The sequence below is a fragment of the Manis javanica genome, chromosome 2 (assembly GCF_040802235.1).
Source record: "Manis javanica isolate MJ-LG chromosome 2, MJ_LKY, whole genome shotgun sequence".
Taxonomy (NCBI): Eukaryota; Metazoa; Chordata; class Mammalia; order Pholidota; family Manidae; genus Manis; species Manis javanica.
The window spans coordinates 207,500,120-207,516,685 of NC_133157.1; the positions used below are offsets into that span (position 1 = coordinate 207,500,120).

Consider the following 16,566-nt stretch of genomic DNA (forward strand, 5'->3'; position numbering starts at 1 on the left):
TTAAATGAAACTTCATAAAACACTAGCAGTTGATTAAAAGACATTACGTATTAGTGATTTTTACCATTAATATTTAATAAAGCTTAACATTATCCAATACAGAAAAGTAGAAAGAACAATTCTACTATAAGATTATCATTGTTACATTTGGTATTTTTTGGATATTTATTTCTTCTCAGAAATTTTCTGTATATAGATTTTGTTTTGTAGTTAGCACACAGACTGCAGAAAGATGACTTGTACACTGGAGTTCAGGAGATGATCTTGAACTCTTTTCAGACTTTTACCTCCTTTATTAGCTCAAATTTATTTCTTCTCTGAAGAGTTGTAACTATATATTATTCTCTTTTTATTGCTATAAGTATTATGTTATTTCAACTCATAATGCCTACAGACTATTTCATCAAATGTTCATGCCAAAATTACATAACCATTATTCTAATTCTGGATAATTATTTTCAATTTCTCATTCTCAGATAAATACCTTCATACAGTAAGTCACTTTTTTTCATTTTATTTTTTTCCTTATGACAGACTGTAACAGAAATGTGATTAGGCCAAAGGGAAGGATGCACTTGACAGATTCTTCCTATCACTTCCCATAATGTCAACATACAAAATGGACCAGGTACATGAATACATATGCAGGTTTGGGACCACCCAAGGTCAAGTATCCATTCCTGGTGGGTTGGGTTATTACCAAAAGAGCTTCTTTCGCCTTCACTAGGCAAATGTAAGAAGCCAGTCACATTCTTCCTTTTCCTGAGCCTTAGCATGGTATGTACCACTATTTATAATATTCGGTCTTTTTTATCCGAAAATAATATATCTTGTAATTCTAAGTTATTTAATAGTTTTCTACAAATGGATCCTGCTTATTTTTCACTTACTATAGTATAGCTGTAATTCATAGCTATACTAAACCTTTTGTTGCTATTGCGAATACCTAGTTTTTGGGCTTTCATTTGAGACTGTAAGTGTGCTTAAGGCCTAGAATTCCCTAAGTGTTACTGAAACTTTATACTGCTCTTCTACATACTGTAGTTGCAAATAACCCTACTGAATATGTACATGATCCTTTCAATATCCTTCCATATTGAACTGCGTGTTGGTGAGAATAAACTGAACTTCTTTGAAATTCTAAAACATTCATGCTGAAAGTCTAATTTTCTAGTGAAAAATCCACAAAATTCCTTAGGGTCACAAAAAGATAGTCAACTGCTACTCACTAATGCCTTATCTAGATGTTTTAAGAACTATATTAAGTCGAACAATACTATTATTGCTATTAATAAGATATCAACCTCTAAATGAAAACATTTTTGCGAACAGAAAGCATATACTAATAATTTACTTAAATTAGATAACCAAAACTATTGAAAAATGAATAGAATTCACATTACTTTTAAAATATTTTCATTGCTAAGTTGCAAAAACATATTTCTCAAAAGGAAACAAAAATGTGATATCCATTTTTTACAGTTCTTTTGAAATCTCTTTTCTCCCACAGTATTTATGTAAATGTATTACACATCATTTCTCTTCCTTTCATATTACTTTATATAGGACAGATCGATATATAAAGTATGGGAGATACAAAAATTAAATCCAAAGTTAAACTATGCTTTGCCACCTCTGAAATGCCATTGTTCCACATGAGTTAAAATTTGAAGTTGTAATTCATGAATATATTCTTGCACGTATAAAAATTAAGTCATTTAGTACTACTATACTGAATATTTAACTATATATTCTATTCAGACATAGTAACAGCAGTTAATTTTGAAAAAAAAACGAAAACCTTAGCAACTAAGAAAATTTCCAAGAAAGAATGGTATTATGAAATTAGTATTTTAGCAAAACCCAGTACTGCATACTTAATATTGATTCGGAATCAAAGAGGAATAAAACACATTCTTTAAAATAATTTCTTAGGTGTACAAAACAGAGTATAACTGACCTTTAAAAGTTTCTTTGATGTAGGGCGATCTTTAGGGTTTTTCTGGAGGCAAGACTCTACAAAGTTGCGAAAAGGACTGGACCTATTGTAAAGGAAAGTATTAAGTGAACATATTGCTATTTCCTTTAAAAACACATCCACAAATCAAGGCATGTCCCTATGGGTGGGAGGGAGAATAGAAATCATAAAAAAAAAAGCAGACACAATTCACTAAATATTTCATCATGTAAGTCTATAAAAAGCTATGAAAAGCAACTAATGAATCTTTACCATTTTCAACAGAAAATGGTATTTTTGCATGCATTATTTTAAAATCCTGCTCTCACATACTTAAGTATCACAACTCATTCTACGTTGTGGTAAATTATGGAAGTCAGTCATTTTCCTTTTTGCATTCAAATCTAAGATAATATTCTTCTTAGTAATTTTTTTTCTTTTCTCTAGCCATGTCTCTTTCTTGCTTGACCTTTGAATCATCTTCCATATAGCATGTTTCAGAACATCACGCTATTTGTTTTGGAAAGAACAATTTTTATACCTAAGTATTTAGTGTCCTTGAGCAAATGGACAAAAGTTCCAGAAAACAATTAAATTTTTTTTAAAAATTAGAATTCTGTAACATACTATTGTATAGTGTTATTGATGAGAGTTCAGTAAGGCAGTAAGTAAAAAATATTCCATCAATGTTTGTCATCAATCTTCAAATAAGATTTAATTCTTTTATACAAGAATTATTTTTTGAATCCCCAAAGTATCAAACTGTGTAAAGACAGCCTGTGTTTCATGTATTTATTATTCAGATGTACCATAATAAACTCTGAGCCAAGATTTCTTCAAAACATCTCTACAGAAGCAGCAAAGACCTGTGAACTTGACTTAATAATGTAATGATAAAAAATAAATTATTGCTAATTTATGCATCTTACTTGTGAATTTTAAAGTATTTAAGTACGGTAGGTAGACCCATAGAATTTTTCAAATGCTAGATACACCTGAAGACTTTCCATTAAAATTTTCTATCACTGATAAAAATCCTTCTTTCCTAAAATTGTCCATCTGTTCTCAATAAGCTTCTTTACATGAATAACAGTATTATCAAAGAAGCATTAGGAGATACAACATCAAAGCACATTCTGAATAATAAATAATAACAATTAGAATCATCCAAAAATTATGAATTATCTGTAATTCTGATAAATTATCAAATCATTTTTACCTAAGTTTTATACTATATCAATTATAAACCATTCCCCAATTAAAATCTGTACAGGTTGTGGCAATCTATATACTGCAGTTTTAAAATATGAACGTTTAAATCATGTTATTTATTATATAATCAGGGTTGTATGTGTTGCTAAGGTACAAAAAATATATTACTTTTTATACAAAAGCCATACTTTTTGCTCCCATGTAGCATCATCTATCTTTTATTTCTGAACTGAGTTACATACATGCTATGAAAAGTAGAGATAATAAAGGATAAATATGATGTAAGGATAAAATAAAGCTATTTTAATATTTCTTCAGGTTATATACACTTCACCTATTTGAAATGAAATCATTTTGATAACATTATGAAAAAGTATTTAAATTTTACCATGTTGAACAATATATCTCTCAGCCATACTCACCATTCATTAGACTGCAGTGTAGGGGGGTTATTTCTGGTAATGAGATATAAGGCACGCATTGCATTCATAGCAAATAAAGGAGGCTCCCTTTCCGCTATAAAAGAAAGAAAACTTCCTGTTAAATATGTGCCTGTTATATAGGAGCATGGAAGCACTGTGAGTTTTTTTTTTTAAATAAACCCCAACTTAGGAAAAAAGTTGCTAGTAAAGTGAGTCAATAGAAAGAAAATTGCAGCCCTGATGCACATCTCTAAATAGTGTATTTTTCCAACAAGAACATTCTAAGAGAACCTAATAGTCATTAAATCAGACCATTAATATGAATACATGACTATTATCTAATCTTAAGCTCCATTGTAGTTTCAATCAAATGTCCCAATAATGTCCTTTGTAGCAAAAATGACCTTCAATCATCTGCATCCTTAAAGGAAATTGTCCATTTTTTCTAAGTTTTAAACTTACATAAAATATCCCTATAATCCTTTCAATATGTGTAAAATCTGGAGTCATGTCCCCTGTCATTCCTGATATTGGTTGTTTGTGTCTTCTTTCTGTTTGATCTAGCCAGAGGTTTATTAATTTCGTTAATTTTCCCAAAGAACTAATTTGTGATCTCATTGATTTTCTCTATTGTTTTCATTTTCTATTTAATTGATTTGTTTTCATCTTTTCTGGGTCTCTTTGTTCTGTTTACTGTGGATTGAATTTGCCCTTCTTTTTCTAGTCTTAAGGTGACAGTTGAAGTCATGACCTTGACAATTCACAAGTATACAATTTTGACTCTCGAATATCCCTCAGTTTGGCTTTGTGCTGTTATTAAATTTAGTTTCCACATCTCTGGCAGGAATATCACAGAAGCAAGTGTCATGCTTTCCTCAGTGTATTCTATGATGATCCTATGGAACAGGTCCATGGTTTCAGATCGTCTTGTCATTGATGGTGATCACTTTGATCACTTAAGGCCATTCCACACGGTTTCATGGTGAAGTTTCACTTTTTTCCTTTGTAATTATTAAGTATTTGTGAAAAGGTACTTGAGTCTATATAAATATTCTGTTTTGCATAAAGATCATTTAATTCTCTTATTCTATAGATTTAGATTCTTCATTTAATAATTTATAACCTGCTACTATCATTTATTTTGATGTTGAAATTGTTTCATTTTTGAGCAGTTGAGAATCTTTTTAGCCGACTTCTGCCTTTCCGGCATGGCTCCATCATTCCCTGCTCAGCTCCTTGCTCTCTGGCCCACTAAGATGTTCCAGGATCATCTTATGCTTTCCCTACTGTACACACAGCTCCAAGGAGCTGTGGCAGGCAGTGTGCTCACTGCTACTGCCCGTGTCACTTCTCTTAGATCCTGTCAGTGGATAAAGGAAGGGAACACACACGTCCCTCATCTATTTGTATTCATACTTGCACATTAAATATCTTTAGTTGTTTATTGAAAACAACTGAGTTCACTACAATATCTCAAATCCAATGCTACAGTACTATTTATTCGAGCCTTCTCTTTCCATTATTTGTAGCACCCTTCTCGGACAGTAAGAAACCTCACTCTCATTATCCTTAATATATTTGATGACTCGCCCCTGTACATAGCCAGTCTCCCATCTTGGCCACCACCCTTTCCCTTTTTCCCCTTCAAGTTTTCAAATCCCATTCCAAGCCTGTCTACAGTGTGAATGTCCACTTCATCCACTCAGTTTCTGACACCCCATCTAAACTGGATCACTTTCTGCAGTGAGGCCCTCCTCATCAGCCCTCAGGAGGGAAGCCCCCTTCCTTTCAATCAGGCACTGCCACTGTGTCACGTGACCCAACCCCAAATGTGGACGTGCTCCTTGGCCTCTGACACCCCATGCTGGGCTACTTCCAGGTCTGAATGCTTTGGTTACCCCACCAGGACTCTGAATCTCCAAACTTGACTACCGCCCTCCCTGCACAGGTTCTGCTTCCACGTACAAGGCATTCTGTCTGTGGGAACTCCCTCCTCTCCTCACAGGACTCTGACATGGCTCAGCAGGTGACATGGACACGTACTTTATACTGTCCTCCCAACAGCTTTAAGAATGAGTAGTTTGATCCAAGAAGGGGAAGGGATTACTGAAGAAATTCTTAATGAATAAAATAACTCGTTTCTACTGTGATTTATTAAAGTATTCAAAAATTCTAAGTGGTGTACCATCGATGTATCAAACCAGAGTGTGATTTTTGATCTGTCATTTACTATAAAGCTGAACATCTCTATTTAGTCAAAGAATACTGAAGTTAGCTAAAAACCATAGAGATTTACTAAATCTAGACTGCGGTAGCCTTCAGTGGATTCAAAGGATATTTTCCATTTCAAATATTTTTTTACTTGAAGTATCATTGATATTCAATCTTATATTGGTTTCAAGTATACAACACAGTGGTTCTACAGTCACCCATATTAAATCCTCACCCCCACTACTGCAGTTACTGTCAACATAGGAAAATGTTACAGAAGCAGTGCGTATATTTTCCATGCTATTCTACTATCCTGGTGACCAACTTATGACTGAAAATTTTTGTGCCCTTTTATTGCCCTCACCCTCAACTACTCACCCCAATCCCTCCTGCACAGTAACCACCAGTCACTACTGTCTATAAGTCTACTGCTATTGTGTTCCTTTTGTTTTGTGTTTAGATTCCACAAATAAGTGAAATGATATGGCATTTTGTCTCTGCTTGGCTTATTTCACTTAGCATAATACCCTCTAGGTTGATCCATGTTGTTGCAAATGGCAGGATTTCTTTTCTTCTTATGGCTGAATAATATTCCATTGTGTATATGTATCACCTCTTCTTTATCCACTTATCTACTGATGGACAGTTAGGCTGTTTCCATAACTTGGCTACTGTAATACAACAATAAACACAGGGGTGCATCTATCTTTTTGAATAAGGGATTTTGTTTTCTTCAGGTAAATTCCTAGAAGTGGAATTACTGGGTCATATGGCATTTCTATTTTTAGTTTTTTTAGTAACCTACACACTGCTTTCCACAGTGGCTGCTCCAATTTACATTCCCACCAAGAGGGTAGAAGGGTTCCCCTTTCTCCACATTGTTTTTTCTTTTCTCTTGGACAGAGGCCATTCTAACTGGTCTGAGGTGATATATTACTGTCATTTTAAGTTGCATTTCCCTGATAATTAGTGATGTGAAGCATCTTTTCATGTGCCTGTTGTCCATCTGTATTTCTACTTTGGAAAAATGTCTGTTCTGTTCATCTGCCCATTTTTTGTTGTTTTTTTTTTTCTTTTTGGTGTTTAGTAGTATGAGTCCTTTATATATTTTGGATGTTAACCCTTAAAAGGACAAATCATTTACAAGTATACTCTCCCATACTGTAGGTTACATTTTTGTTCTGCTGATGGTGTCATTTGCTGTACAGAAGCATTTTGGTTTGTTATATACTCCCACTTGTTCATTTGTTATTTTGTTTCCATTTCCTGAGCAGTTGTGTACAGGAAAAAACTGCTCACACTTATGTTTGAGAGATTTTTGCCAATGTTTTCTTCTAAGAGTTTTATGGTTTCATGTCGTACATCTAGATCTTTGATCTATTTCGAGTTTACTTTCCTGTGTAGAGAGTTATAGACAGTAATGTAGCTTCTTTCTCTTGCATGTACCTGTCCAGTTTTGCCAACATCAGTTGTTGAAGAGTCTGTCCTTTCACCATTGTATATTCATGGCTCCTTTATTATATATTAAGTGACCATATATGCATGGGTTTATATCTGGGCTATTTTGTTCCACTGATCTATGGGTCTGTTCCTGTGCCAGTACCATATAGTTTTGATTAGAGTTACTTTGTAGTATAGCCTGAAGTCAGAGAACATATTATCCCCCATTTCAAATTCTTCTAAGCTACTACTACTAAACTAATGTGATTTAAATAAAATTTAATTTTTTAAAAGTTAGAGATCCTAGTCCTTATTATCTTATATACATGTTTCTCAAATATGTATATCTATAAATGTGGATTGCTTCCAGTTTCATTCTCTTACATGGACCTGTCCAGTTTTCCCAAATGAGCTGTTGAAGAGGCTATCTTTTCCCCACTATATATTCATGGCTTCTTTATATTATTGTATTAGTTGACCATATATGCATGTGTTTATATCTAGGCTATTTTGTTTCATTCATCTATGGATCTGTTCTTGTGCCAGTGCCATACTGTTTTGATTACTAAAGATTGATAATAGAGTTTGAAGTCAGGGAGGATAATCACCCCAGCTTTGTTCTTTCTCAGAATTGCTTTGGTTACATGGGGGTCTTTTGTGGTTCCACAGGAATTTTAGAACAATTTGTTCTAGCTCATTGAAAAATACCATTGATAATTTTTATAGAATTTTTACAGAATTTACTGACTCTGTAAATTGCTTTGGGCAGGATGGCCATTTTGACAATATTAATTCTTCCTATCCATGAACAGGGCATTATTTCCATTTATTGGTTAATTTCTCTCATGAAGAAAGTATAGGTCTTTCACCACCTTGGCAAGGTTTATTTCTAGGTATTTCATTCTTTTTGATGCAGTTTTAAATAGAATTGTTTTCCTGATTTCTGTTTCTGCTAGTTTGTTGTTAGAATATAGGAATGCAATGGATTTCTGTGTATTAATTTTATCTCCTGCAACTTTGCTGAATTTAGTTATTAGTTCTAACCATTGTGTTGGAGTCTTTAGGGTTTTCTTTATGTAATAATATCATGTCATCTGTAGACAGTGATAGTTTTACTTCTTCCTTCCTGATCTGGATGCCTTTTGTTTCTTTTTCTTGTCTAATTTTTTTTCTTGTCTAATTGCTTTGGATGGTATTTCCAATACTATGTTGAATAAAAGTGGTGAGGGGATATCCTTGTCTTGTTCCCAATCTTAGAGGAAAGCCTTTAAGCTTTTAGCTACTTGGTAGGATATTAGGAGTGGGCTTGCAATATATGGACTTTATTATGTTGAGCTATCTTCCCTCCACACTTATGCTAAGAGTTTTTATCACAAATGGATGCTGAATTTAGTCAAATGTTTTTCTGTGTCTAATGACATAATCATATTTTCAGCCTTCATTTTGTTAATGTGGTGGATCACACTGATCTGCAGACACTGATCCCATATTTGCATCCCTGGGATATGTCACAGTTAATCATGGTGTACGATTCTTTTACTGTATTGTTGAATTACATTTGCCAGTGCTTCACTGAAAATTTTTGCACCTATGTTCCTCAGGGACACTGGCCTGTAACTTTCTTTTCTTGTAGTGTCCCTGTCTGGTTCTGTTTGTCAAGGTAATGCTGGCTTCATAAAATGAGTTTGGAAGTATTCCCTCCTCTTCAGTTTTTTGGAAGAGTTTGAGAAGGACTGGTATTACTTCTTTACATGTGTGTTAGACTGCAATACTGAAGCCATCTGGTCCTCGATTTTGTTTTCTGGGAGGTTTTTGATTACTGATTAGATCTCTTTACTAGTAATCAGTCTGTTTAGAATTTTTATACCTTCATTATTCAGTCTTAATAGGTTGTATGTTTCCAACAATTTATCCATTTCTTCTATGATGTCCAATATGTTGGCATATTAATTGTAAATAGTAGTCTCTTGTGATCCTTTATATTTCTGCAATAACAGTTGTTATGCCTCTTCTTTCATTTCTGATTTTCAGTCCTTTTTATCATGGTTAATTCTAACTAGAGATATGTCTATTCTTTTTATCTTTTCAAAACACCAGCTCTTAGTTTCATTGATCTGTTCTGTTAACTTTTTAGTTTTTTATTTCATTTATTTCTGCTCTCATTTTTGTTATTTCCTTTCTTCTCCTAACTTTGGGACTGGTTAATTCTTGTTTTTTCTCATTTCCTGAGGTTTTACCTAAGGTTGTTTACTTGAGAAATTTCCTAGTGTTTTAATGTAGGCATTTATTGCTACAAACTTCCCTCTTAGAACTGCTCTTTGTACATCCAATGTGTTTTGGTATGTTGTACTTCCAGTATCTGTCTCCTTATATATTTTTATTTCTTCTTTGATGCATTGGTTGTTACAATAGCATGTTGTTTAATCTCACATAGTTGTGAATTTCCCATTTTTCTTCTTGTAACTGATTACAAGTTTCATACCATTGTGTCTGGAAAATATGTTTGATATAATTTCCATCTTCTTAAATTTATTAAGATCTGTTTTGTGTCCTAAGATATGATCTATCCTGTAGAATGTTCCATGGGTGCTTCAGAAGTATGTGCATTTTGTTATTTTGGGATGGCATGTTCTGTATATGTCTGTTAAATTCATCTGGTCCAGTGTGTTATTAAAGGACAATGTTTCCATATTGATTGTTTTGTCTGAATAATCTATGCATTGATGAAAGTGGGATGTTAAAGTCCCCTACTATTATTGTATTGCTGTCTATTTATCCCTTTAGGTCTATTAATATTGCTTTATAATCTTAGGTGCTACCAGTTGGGTGCATAAATATTTACACGTTATATCCTCTTGTTGGACTGACCTCTTTATCAATACGTAATGTCCTTGTTTCTTGTTAGTCTGTTTGCAAGTCTATTTTGTCTTTTGTAAGTACAGCTACCCCAGCTTTCTTTTGATTTCCATTTGCACGGAATATCTGTTTCTATCCTTTTACTTTCAGTGTGTACGTATCCTTACATCTAAAGTGCGTCTCTTGTAGGCATCATATACATGGGTCTTATTATTTTTAATCCATTCAGCCACTCTGTCTTTTGACTGGAGAATTTAGTTTATTTATAATTAAAGTAACTTTACATAAGTATGTACTTACTGCCATTTTGTTCATTGCTTTCTGGTTGTTTTGTAATTCCTTTGTTCCTTTCCTTTTCCTCTTGCTCTCTTTCTTTCTGATTTGATTTTTTTGGTAGTGGTATTCGTAGATCCCTTTTTATTTTTTGTGTATCTACTAGAGCTTTTAACATTGTGGTTACCATGAAGCTTACATGAAACTAATATTTATAATTATCTATTTTAAATTGCTGATTTAGAAAGCATTTTGAAGTTCTACATTGTTATTTCCCACCATGTTTTATATTTTTGATGTCATAATTTACATCTTTTTATTTTGTGTATCCTTTAACAAGTGACTGTAGTTACTTTTACACCTTTTATATTTCTGATATTTTATACTCTCAACATGTACTTTTATAATCAGAAAAAATGGCACATTTTATTTTTATAAACACAACTGTGCAATCATGCACATAGCCTGAAAAGCAACAAAATTGGGATCTTTTTCATCAAATTGTGAACAAACACATAAAGTCACCTATGAAAAAATTCAACTTATTTCAACCTCTACGATAATAGGGAATGAAAGTCATATTTATTTAGAACTGTATTTCTCAAAACCAAAGACAGTACAAATGACTTAAGTTTTGTTCTTTTACCTACCCTGTAAGAAATGTTTGCTTTAATTCATTATCCTTAATTATTTTAAAGTAGAAAAGCACATAACATATATTTCCCAAGACAGCAAATCTAATTTGCATTAAAAAAAATCAGGCCTCTATACCTGTTTTGTCTAAAAGGGCAGCTACATGTTACTATTTAAATGCAAACTTATTTTTTATACATTTTTCTTTATTAAGGTATTATTGATATACACTCTTATGAAGGTTTCACATGAAAAACAATGTGGTTACTATACCCATATTATCAAGTCTCCTCCATACCCCATAAATGCAAACTTATTTAAATGAAATAAAATTTAAAATTCAGTTCCACAGTTGTACTAGCCACATTTCAAGTGCTCAAAAGACATGCAAATAGAGAATATATCTATCACTACAGAACATTTTATTGGCCCGTGCTACTCTAGACTTTCCCCTGGAACCAGAGTCACGTTCTGGTTCATGACATTACAGAATTCAAAATATCTGTAAGTAAAAATTTAAAAAGTGATCATGAAAGAGTTTCTAAAAGTTGAAGATGCCACATGCATGCCTAAAACTCTAAGAACTTCTTTGAAATATCTCACTCCTTTAAAATTTAGGCAGTCACATCTGCAGTTGCTTTATTCTATGTGTAAAAACTCTCACTGTGAAGGAAGTCTATTTTATAAACTATAATAAGAAATGAGAAAACATGGTAAAAATAAGAATCCATCCCATAGAAACTCTGGAGTTTATACATTTCTTTCCGAGCAGTAAAATTAGTCAAGGAATACTTTCTAATCAAATGAATATCAAAATACATCAATGATATCTAAAAGGATCAATTTCACCAACCCAAGGGGCACATAGATGCATCAAACACATACCCCATAAAAATACCCCATAGCCAGAGTATATTAACCAGCTTCTGTACATTTACACCCAAGTTTCTTAAGAAATTAATTAGGATGTACTGCTAGGAGGAAGAATCAGGAGTAAAAGAACAAGAGTTAAAGATACCTAAAGATATTTTCAAATAGAAGAAACACTTTGAAAACCTCAAATTGAGACCAAAATAACAGAAAAGGATGACATGGTCATCTCCAAATCTCTCTTTACTGATGTCAAGCTTTAAAATATATATGATGATACAGAGCTCGAAGGGAATGATTAATGTAGGAATCCTAACAAAAGTGAAAAAATCTTAAGGTTATATTATTTTGGAAAAATATTAGATTGCAAGATAGAAACAGCCTGGTTATAATGGAAATTATAGTATTTATTGTGTAATGATAAGGAAGTTTTTACTTTTATTTTACCTCAATTTCCCTTTCTGCGTTTTTTACTACTGACAAACCCAGGTTGATGATTTATCCAAATGACACATGGATTTTACTTAAAATGTGTTATTTTCAATCTTTGGTCACTCCTAGAATGGGCCAATTAAATATTCCCAGTATTTCTTAATAGTAAATAAAGCTTAAAGAAAAAAATGTGAAGGCTATTATACGCTGGTGCAGGGAATCAAGAGCAAGAAGATGGCCATCAGCTTCCATTATACTGACAGTTCAATTACTCACCTGGCTCACTTACAATGGGAGTATTAGCAAAGCGTTGATGGTCCACTGCCTTAAGCATAATTCCACTTAGGGCAACAGAATAAAATGTGTGCAAAAAATCAAACTGTACAGAGACTGACAAGATGGCGGCGTGAGTAGAGCAGTGGAAATCTCCTCCCAAAACCACATATATTTTTGAAAATACAACAAATACAACTATTCCTAAAAGAGAGACCAGAAGACACAGGACAACAGCCAGACTACATCTACACCTGCGAGAACCCAACGCCTCATGAAGGAGGTAAGATACAAGCCCCAGACTGGCAGGACCTGAACACCCCTCACCCCAGCTCCCAGCAGGAGAGGAGTCAGAGCGAGGAGGGAGAGGGAGCCCAGGACTGCTAAATAGCCAGCCCTAGCCATCCACACCAGAGGGCAGACACAGTGTGTGGGGTGCTGGAAACTAGGGAAACAGGACAGTAAGATCTGTGAGTGGAACCCACAGCCAGTGCCCCAGGGGCAAAGAAAAGCGAGCGCTTTTTGAAAGACTTAAAGGGACAAGGACCCCACAGCTGGACGGAAGTGTGCCAGGACACTTAGTCTAGCAGCTAGGAATCCCGGAGAACTCTGGGCACCCTAACCCCCTGGACAGCAGGGCAGCACGGAGGCCCCTCATGGAGATAAACAGCCTCCTAGCCGTTTCCCCTCTAATGCAACTCCGCCATATCAGAGCAGCGGCCCAAAGGAGTCCACGCTCACAGCAACCATGGAGCTAAAATCCAGAGTGGAAGGGCAAGAATAAGAAGCCCCATCTGTGTGCAGCTTCCCAGTACAAGCTGCTAGATGTAGCTGTTCTCCCAGGACAGGAAGGCCACAAACCAACAAGAAGGGACATTCTCCCAGCCATCATTTGTGCCAGCTCTGCATACTATATCGCCATGAAAAGGCATAATTTGAGACAGACCAAAATCACAGAGTCAACCCCTAGAAGGAGATAGACCTAACCAGACTTCCTGAAAAAGAACTCAGAATAAAAATCATAAACATGCTGACGGAGCTGCAGAGAAATATATAACAGCTAAGGGATGACATCCAGAGGGAGATTACAGAAGTGAAACAATCTCTGGAAGGATTTATAAGCAGAATGGATAAGATACAAGAGGTCCTAGATGGAATAGAAACCAGAGAACAGGAATGCATAGAAGCTGACGCACAGAGAGATAAAAGGATCTCCAGGAAAGAAACAATATTAAGAGAACTGTGTGAACAATCCAAAAGGAACAATATCCGCACCATAGGGGTACCAGAAGAAGAAGACAGAGAAAAACGAATAGAAAGTGTCTTTGAAGAAATAATTACTGAAAACTTCCCCAAACTGGGGGAGGAAATAGCCTCTCAGACCATGGAAGCACACAGAACTCCCAACACAAGGGACCCAAAGAGGACAACACCAAGACACATAATGATTAAAATGGCAAAGATCAAGGACAAGGACAGAGTATTAAAGGCAGCCAGAGAGAGAAAAAAGATCACCTAAAAAGGAAAACCCATCAGGCATTCATCAGACTTCTCAACAGAAACCTTACAGGCCAGAAGAGAATGGCATGATATATTAATGCAATGAAACAGAAGGGCCTTGAACCAAGGATACTGTATCCAGCACGATTATCATTTAACTATGAAGGATGGATTAAAAAATTCCCAGACAAGCAAAAGTTGAGGGAATTTGCCTCCCACAAACCACCTCTACAGGGAATCTTAAAAAAGCACAGAAAAAAACACCCAACATATGAAGAATGGAAGAGAAGGAATAGGAAGAGAGAGAAATAATCATCACACTGTGTTTATAATAGCTCAATAAGCGAGTTAAGTTAGAAAGTAAGGTAGCAAAGAAGCTAACCTTGAACCTTTGGTAACCACGAATCTAAAGCTTGAAGGGGCAATAAGTACATATCTTTCAATAATCACCCTAAATGTAAATGGACTGAATGCACCAATCAAAAGACACAGAGTAATAGAAAGGATAAAAAAGCAAGACCCATCTATATGCTGCTTATAAGAGACTCACCTCAAACCCAAAGACATGCACAGACTAAAAGTCAAGGGATGGAAAAATATATTTCATGCAAACAACAGAGAGAAAAAAGCAGGTGCTGCAATACTAGTATCAGACAAAATAGACTTCAAAACAAAGAAAGTAACAAGAGACAAAGAAGGACACTACATAATGATAAAGGGCTCAATCCAACAAGAGGATATAACCATTATAAACATATATGCACCCAATACAGGAGCACCAACATATGTAAAACAAATACTAACAGAATTTAATGAGGAATAGAATGCAATGCATTCATTTTGGGAGACTTCAACACACCACTAACTCCAAAGGACAGATCCACCAGACAGAAAATAAGTAAGGACACAGAGGCACTGAACAACATACTAGAACAGATGGACCTAATAGACATCTATAGAACTCTACATCCAAAAGCAACAGGATACACATTCTTCTCAAGTGCACATGGAACATTCTCCAGAATAGTCCACACACTAGGCCACAAAAAGAGCCTCAGTAAATTCCAAAAGATTGAAATCCTACCAACCAACTTGTCAGACTACAAAGGTATAAAACTAGAAATAAATTGTAAAAGAAAGCAAAAAGGCTCACAAACACATGGAGGCTTAACAACACGCTACTAAATAATCAATGGATCAATGACCAAATTAAAAAGGAGATAGAGCACTATATGGAAACAAGTGACAACAACAACACAAAGCCCCAACTTCTGAGGGACACAGCAAAAGCAGCCTTAAGAGGCAAGTATATAACAATCCAGGCATAACTAAAGAAGGAGGAACAATCCCAAATGAATAGTCTAATGTCACAATTATCGAAATCAGAAAAAGTAGAACAAATGAGTCCTAAGGTCAGCAGACAGAGGGACATAATAAAGACCAGAGAAGAAATAAATAAAATTGAGAAGAATAAAACAATAGAAAAAAATCAATGAAACCAAGAGCTGGTTCTTCGAGAAAATAAACAAAATAGACAAGCCTTTAGCCAGGCTTATTAAGAGAAAAAGACAGTCAACACACATCAACAGAATCAGAAATGAGAAAGGAAAAATCAGGATGAACCCCACAGAAATACAAAGAATTATTAGAGAATACTATGAAAACCTATATGCTAAGAAGCTGGAAAACCTAGGAGAAGTGGACAACTTCCTAGAAAAATAGCCTTCCAAGACTGACCCAGAAAGAAATAGAAAATCTAAACAGACCACTTACCAGCAACAAAACTGAAGCAGTAATCAAAAAACTACCCAAGAACAAAACCCCTGGGCCACATGGATTTACCTTGGAATTTTATCAGACATACAGAGAAGACATAATACCCATTCTCCTAAAAGTTTTCCAAAAAATAGAAGAGGAGGGAATACTCCCATACTCATTCTATGAAGCCAACATCACCCTAATACCAAAACTAGCCAAAGACCCCATCATAAAAGAAAACTACAGGCCAATATCCCTGATGAACATAGATACAAAAATACTCAACAAAATATTAGCAAACCTAATTCAAAAATACATGAAAAGATCATACATGATGACCAAGTGGGATTCATCCTGGGTATGCAAGGATGGTACAACATTCCAAAATCCATCAATATCATCCACCACATCAACAAAAAGAAGGAAAAAAAACACATGATCATCTCCATAGATGCTGAAAAAGCATTTGACAAAATTCAACATCCATTCATGATAAAAACTCTCAACAAAATGGGCATAGAGGGCAAGTACCTGAACATAATAAAGGCCATATATGATAAACCCACAGCTAACATCATACTGAACAGCAAGAGGCTCAGAGCTTTTCCTCTGAGTTCAGGAACAAGACAGGGATGCCCACTCTTCCCACTGTTTTTCACCATAGTACTGGAGGTCCTAGCCACGGAAATTAGACAAAACAAAGAAATACAAGGAATACAGATTGGTAAA

At 34.8% G+C, this 16,566-nt stretch overlaps 1 protein-coding gene across 1 annotated transcript in view; it reads right to left on the reverse strand.

The window, feature by feature from the left end:
- The window catches only part of LOC140848017 (serine/threonine-protein kinase TAO1-like), a 61,095-nt gene that overhangs the window by 1,255 nt on the left and 43,274 nt on the right, over window positions 1-16,566 (reverse strand). Inside the window, exons 9-10 of the mRNA XM_073230073.1 lie at window positions 3,592-3,685; window positions 1,961-2,042 (exon numbers count right to left, since the gene is read on the reverse strand). Of these exons, the coding sequence (XP_073086174.1) occupies window positions 1,961-2,042; window positions 3,592-3,685 (176 nt within the window). The remainder of the gene's footprint in view (window positions 1-1,960; window positions 2,043-3,591; window positions 3,686-16,566) is intronic.